At 47.2% G+C, this 6,659-nt stretch overlaps 1 protein-coding gene and 1 non-coding gene across 4 annotated transcripts in view; both read left to right on the top strand.

Annotated features, from left to right (window-relative positions):
• The window catches only part of Kcnd3 (potassium voltage-gated channel subfamily D member 3), a 222,956-nt gene that overhangs the window by 207,144 nt on the left and 9,153 nt on the right, over positions 1-6,659 (top strand). For all 3 annotated transcript variants that reach the window (XM_026777361.1, XM_013354686.2, XM_013354687.2), the window contains one exon: positions 2,968-3,130. In XM_026777361.1, the coding sequence (XP_026633162.1) occupies positions 2,968-3,130 (163 nt within the window). The remainder of the gene's footprint in view (positions 1-2,967; positions 3,131-6,659) is intronic.
• Trnak-cuu lies at positions 184-256 on the top strand. The gene has a single exon. It is a non-coding gene; the product is annotated as a tRNA-Lys (tRNA).

A 6,659-nucleotide genomic window follows, 5' to 3' on the forward strand; every position in this document is an offset into this window, starting at 1 on the left:
CCATGTAATGGTATACTATAGATTTGGGAAATTTCTTGGGTATTATTTGCAATGGTTGGTTCACAAAATATTGGCACAGGGAGGGGCTATTTAACATACCCTGGGGGAGGACGGTCCAGTGGTACCTCCTCAAAGGTTGAGAATTCCAACGTCGGGCTATTTTGCCCCCGACTCAAGCGGGTAGCCCGGCTAGCTCAGTCGGTAGAGCATGAGACTCTTAATCTCAGGGTCGTGGGTTCGAGCCCCACGTTGGGCGCCAAAATGTAACGGCGTAAACGAATGCAGACAGATTGTAAAAATATATATATACAGCTTTAATAGACTTACAGAACCACCGTTCCCGTGGAGACCAGGAAAACAGAAGCAGCGGCTGGGAGCATGCTCACCAAATTTATATGCAAACATTAGCCCGAGGCAAACACACCCCCTAAGGTGCGGGACTTATCCTTACAACCAAGGCCTCTCTGCTTTCCTTCTGCTAGGTCCACCCAGGCTCAGGTGTTCTGTGTGGCCGGAAGTTACACCTCATTTCTCATCTCAGGCCTTTCCCCACCACAGCGTTAACCTTTTTTCTCTTCGCTGAAACAGCCATGTGCCAAAGAGTTATTATGTTTCTAGTAAATATTTTAATTCTTTGAGAATTTCATACAATGTATTTTGATCATATTTACCCAAATCCACCTTGTCTTAAGTTAAAGCTCCTATTGATGTGATACAACACTATGATCAAAAGCAACTTGGGGAAGAAAGGCTTAGTTTCAGCTCACAACCCACAGATTACACTCCATCACAGAAGGAAGATAGGACAGAAATGCATGACAGGAACCTGAAGACAGGAACTGAAGCCAAAGCCATGGAGGAACAGCGCTTCCTGGCCTATTCTTTATGACTTGCTCAGCCTGCTTTCTTACACAGCTCAGGGCCTCCTGCCCAGGTTGGCATAGCTAAAGTAGGCTGACCCCTCCCTCATTAATCTCTAATCAAGAAAGCACTGGACAGACTTGCCTATATCTACTTTCTCAATTGACTTTAGCTTGTGTCAAGTTAACATAAAACTAACCAGCACAATCCCCACCTTCCTACTTGCCCCACACCCCCTCCCTCCTTTTTCTGGTTGTTGCTAATTTAATAATTCATCAACTCCAATTTTTGCTGTCCATATATTTCTGGGTGGGGGGACACCCACTGGACTGTGGTCGACTTACCAGGAACCATATCTTCAAAGAAAATTGACTGTCCATCCCTCCCCCGAAGTCATGAGATGTCCGTATCTCCTCAGTTAGGGGTGGGAACTCATGAACCCCTTCTCACGCCATGCAAATGTTTACTAGTTTGGTCTTGTGGAGGCCACCACAGCTGCCGTGAGCTCATGAGTGCCACCATTCTGTGGTGGCCAAAAAACAGTCTTTGCTTCAGGCTTCCCCAGACTCTGGGTCTTAGGATCTTCTTGTCCCCTCATCCATGATGGCTGCTGAGCCTTGAGAAGGAAATATGATATAGGCGCCTCATGGGTGACTGAGCCCTCCACAGCCACTCATTCTCTGAACTTTGACCTCTTCCGAGTTTCTGCATTAACCACTATCTACTCACAAAGAAACTTCCCTGATGTTGTCTGAGGGGCTTCACCTACAACCTATGAGAGATCTAAATTTAGAGAGCAGTTTGATACCATGTCCATCTGGAGAAATAATAGCAGTAAGTTCACACCTCGGGCCTCGGAGCTCCTCAGCCATGAGTTCTTGGCCAGATTTACCGTATCAGGCATGTGTTTTCCAATGTGTGCTGTCTGTATCCACATAGGGATGTGGGACCACCCCTGGATTGTAGTTGACCTACCAGGAGCCATATCTTCACAGAAAACTGTCCTTCCCCACCAAAAGCCATCAAATGTCTATCGCTTCTCATTTAGGGGTGGGGACTCCGTAGATCAGGCCTCGGTTACCCCCATAACATGCATTCTGCTTTGTCATCCATGGGCATAGGATGACATGCCATGCTGGCCATTATTACAATTTACAGAGTTCACAGCTGAGTAAGACTGTTGCTGACTCCCCGCCCCCCCCCCCAGAAGCCCACATAGCACTTTTGAGTGCTGGGAAAGCTGGCCAGCAGGGAGGAAGCTTGCTGGTCAGTACCCACTTGACTTCTTCACAGCCTATGACCAATGTGTGCCTTGTCTTCAGCAAGAATCTTACTGAGATCTGGTGGTCAGCCAAGAGCAACGGCAATTGGCTGTGTTGTTTCAGGGGGGTCTCGAGGACACCCTTGACTGACAACTCAAGGGGGAGATATCCTATACTAGGCATTTTATTTGGCAACATATAGCTTCTAGGAGAAGCATTAATCCCTATACAGATAACTGAAGTTAAACTTGTTTGTGTAATTATATCATATATATGAAATTTATAAATGAGGAGGTTGCCACGTCCCTTCTTCAAACATCTTTGGAGTTGGCCATCCCTCCCCCACCCCCTTGCCCTACATCCCTCTTCCCACTGAAACCCCTGTCCCTGTCACTCCCCTTTCCCCTTCACAGCACCTACGGTACGCTCTCCTCCCTCCCTTAAGATCGTTCTTCCCCCTCCCCACCAATGGTCCCTTTCTGGTTTTCTGGATTCTCCCGATACTCCAAACTAAACACAGATCTAAGACTTGATGCTAAAACCCACATATGAGTGAGAACATGTGATGTTGGTCTTTCGTGGTCTGCTTATCTTTTTACCACCAAATGTTTTCATGCCATCGTTTACCCATGTGTGGCCTTCCCTATAGAAACCTGGTTCCATGAACATACAGGTTTGGCCTCTTGCTCAGAGACTGTATCACTGGCCTCTGTAGATGCTGTGAAATATTGGTAAGTGAATGAATGTGTGTGAGAGTGTATGATTGGCTGGGAAGCCTCACTTGTTTCCCAAATGGCCCCTTACATCCTCTCTCTCGCCCTTCCCCTCTCCCTCTCTCTTACAGGTATGGAGACATGGTGCCTAAGACAATCGCAGGGAAGATATTTGGCTCCATCTGTTCCCTGAGTGGTGTCCTGGTCATTGCTCTCCCAGTCCCTGTGATAGTCTCCAACTTTAGCAGGATCTACCACCAGAACCAGAGAGCAGATAAACGCAGGGCACAGAAGGTAAGACTTAGAAATGGGGGGGGGGGGGCTAGAGAGATGGCTCAGTGGTTAAGAGCACTGGATGCTCTTCCAGAGGACCCAGGTTCAAATCCCAGTACCCACATGGCAGCTCAAAATTGCCTGTAATTCCAGTTTAAGGGGACCTAAAACTTCCATGGCAAAACACTAATATACATAAAATTAAAAAAAAAAAAAACAGGGTTGGGGGAGGGAGGAGCAGGAAGAGTGAGGGACTCAGGTAGGCTTGTCAGGCCTTGATTCTTTGGAGGATTCCTGCAAGATTCCCTCTGGCTTGGAGAGATAAGGGAACTTCATGTCCACTCCTACCCACCAATGTCCTCAGTTCCAGCCCCAGGCTACTGTTTCAGAATGCAGCAAACCCTCACTATTGACTTTTACGGAATCTATGAACTGACCCATAGCTCAACATTTACAGGCCCAGTCATGGCCACCAAGTAGCTCCTCTGTTTCTCATCCCAGAGCTTACCAGGAAACAAAATGTCATTTTCATATCCTATTGAGGGGAGATACATGTGCAAAAATACATGTGCAGAAAAGAAAAGTGCACGCCCTGACAGGAGAACATTCCATGGCCACTGCGTTCTGGGTCAAGTAGCACAGTAAATGTTAGTAAGCACTGGGTGCCATGTAAAATCACAGAACTCAACCGATGGCTAGAGAGTCAGCATCAGGCCTGGGGAAAGTTCTCGGTTCTGCTAAGTCTGTACTTAGGATGACAGATAAGTAAAATATTTTCTGCCAGTACAGAGCAAGATGTCTACAGGTGGGTGTACTCAGAAGCCTCGTTTGCACTTGGCCTTCCGGCTTCTCTCTAGGACATTAGAGCCACACCACCCATCCCAAGGCATCTTCCAGAGATTTTCCTGCCAAGGACTTTTGCCAGGATCCTATAGTATTAATATTTACATCGCTATGACAAATGCCTGTCATTTATAATGAAAATTAATTATTTTGACTCTCAGTTTCAGAAAAATTAGTCTGTCTGCTTGGCCCCCAAACATCATGGCAGCAGGGGGAGCACATGGTGGAGACTGTCCTTCACTCTTGGTGGACGGGTGGCCAAAAGGGAGGAAATGCCAGTGCTCAGCTGTCTTTTTGGGTTTGCTTTTTGTTTTTCCACCTGAGCCCACAGCCCACAGTACCACTCACATTGAAGTGGGTCCTCCTCAGTTAATTCCCTATAAAAGCCGTCACAGACATTCCGAGGGTGTGTGTGTCTCACCAGTCTCCTGAGTGATTCTAAATTTGATCAAGTTGGCAAAGACTAGAAGAGAAGGGATCTGGGGGGGGGGGGGAGGGATTCTACTTCCCTTTTGATCTGGGCTGAAAATGGTCCCCTTATTGTCTCAGACTCTGGGGTCATAATCAGAGTCTCTGGGTACAAAGAACAGAAAGGCATCTTGTTGGAAGATTAGCTTAGACACGACAACGACTTTGCTCTCAGTGTTTTCTTCTTTCTTCCATCCCTTCACATCTACAGACATTTATGGAAGCACCTTCCCTGTGACAGGCCCTGCAGCTAGATTACTTACTTCCACTTGCAAGAATAACCCCTGGGTAGCAGGGCCTAGCACTGGACAAAGCAATCTAGAACCCCAGAATAGGTCTGTAGGTACTGACTATAACAAAGCCACACGTTTCAGCTAACTCTAAAACAATGGTTGCATAACAATTTACATAGAACAGTAAATAATATAATCATATACTAAGCCTACTTGGTCCCTGTATACCAAATATGACCTCTGTGTGTCCTTGTGTCACCTCCTCCTTCCCTTCCTGTTTCCATACACCTGTGCCTGGTCGGTGACGTTACCAGCCTAAGGTCTTTCTCCTGACGTCCTCATCGCCTACGGCATACATCTTCCATCTCCTCACCCAAGGTCAAGGTCTCCCCACTCCCAGACACTCCAGAAATGGAAGTCTTATCTCTCCCTGCTCAAGTCAGCTGGCAAAGGGGAACAATGACTAAATTCATCACGCAGTTCTAAATAAAGAGGCAGAGGAAAAACTGGGCTCTCATATCCAAACTCTGAGGTCCTGAGGTCCAGGGATTCCTGCAGCACACACTCCGCCCTCACAGCTTTTAAAAGTGGGCAAGCACAAACTCGGGCTTTTTGCAGAGCTGGCAGGGTTCTCAGAAGTGCCAGGCTCAGCGGTGACAGCCCCTCCAGAGGTAGCTATGCTCTGCAGCTACCTTTTCCTTCCTAGCCACACCATTCCCACTTCCCGGCGAAGCCCACCTGCAAAGACTTAACAGTGTTTCCCACAGAGAGTTTAAAGCTTATTGTGTCCGGATTAATATCCAGAAGGAGCAATTCTGGCTTTGTCCTCTCTCAGAGCTACTCAGGATGAGCCCTGCCCAACCCCTTTCTCTCTCCTTTGAAATGAGTAAATATTTACAATGTTTTCCCTAGCCTGGATACTGTTTCTCCTCAAGGTTACACCACTCTGTCTCTTTCACCTTGGGCTTCCTGTGAGAGGAAAAAAACCAATACTGTCTGTTTCCAGCACTCAGTCTGTCACCGTGAGGCAAGGCAGGGCAGGCCCAGGGGACTTGGTGAAAGTGGAGAGACCGGATAGGGAGGAGGTCAGGAGGCTAATGATAGCCCTCAGCTCTGACCACGCTTCTGATAGCTTCTTGGGCAGAAGAGTAGGCTCCAGAGAAGGTGCCTCGTGATTAAAAGCTCCAAAAGAAATTTGCGTCACATCTACCTGTGGGGACTGTCTTCCCTAGGCCAAGAGAACCAGAGATAAGTCAAGGTTGTCTAGCAGAGGCACCTGGGATAGAGCAGGAGAAGGCACCGCCTATCCCAGCTCCACCCACTTTTTGGTTTCAAGGGAGATTGTTTTAGTTTTGCTTACATATTTATTTTTGTTGTGCTGGGGATGAAGCCTAGGGCCCTTGTGCGTGGTTGGTAGGCAAAAATACTCTATCCCTTAACTACACCCCCTGGGCCATATCCTTTGTTTTTAGTAGAACATTTTATTGGAATAATTATAGATTATGTAGTTGCACATGTAGTTCCAAAAAGATAGAGCCTGTTTGTACTCTGCCCAGTTTGATCTAATGGTAACATTTTAGAGACCCATACAGTGCACAGAGTATATGCCTCTCATCCATCTTCCCCAGTGTGTGTGTATGTGCGTGCATGTGTGCGTGTGTAGGTGTGTGTGTGTGTAGGTGTGTGTGTGTACATGTGTAGGTGTGTGTGTGCGTGTGTAGGTGTGTGTGTAGGTGTGTGTGTGCATGTGTAGGTGTGTGCGTGTGTGTGTGCGTGTGTATATGTGTGTGTAGGTGTGTGTGCGTGTGTAGGTGTGTGTGTGTGTGCGTGTGTAGGTGTGTGTGTATATGTGTGTGTAGGTGTGTGCGTGTGTGTGTGCGTGTGTATATGTGTGTGTGTGTAGGTGTGTGCGTGTGTAGGTGTGTGTGTATATGTGTGTATATGTGTGTGTAGGTGTGTGTGTATATGTGTGTATATGTGTGTGTGTAGGTGTGTGTGTATATGTG

This window comes from Microtus ochrogaster, unplaced genomic scaffold (genome assembly GCF_000317375.1).
Source record: "Microtus ochrogaster isolate Prairie Vole_2 unplaced genomic scaffold, MicOch1.0 UNK60, whole genome shotgun sequence".
Taxonomy (NCBI): Eukaryota; Metazoa; Chordata; class Mammalia; order Rodentia; family Cricetidae; genus Microtus; species Microtus ochrogaster.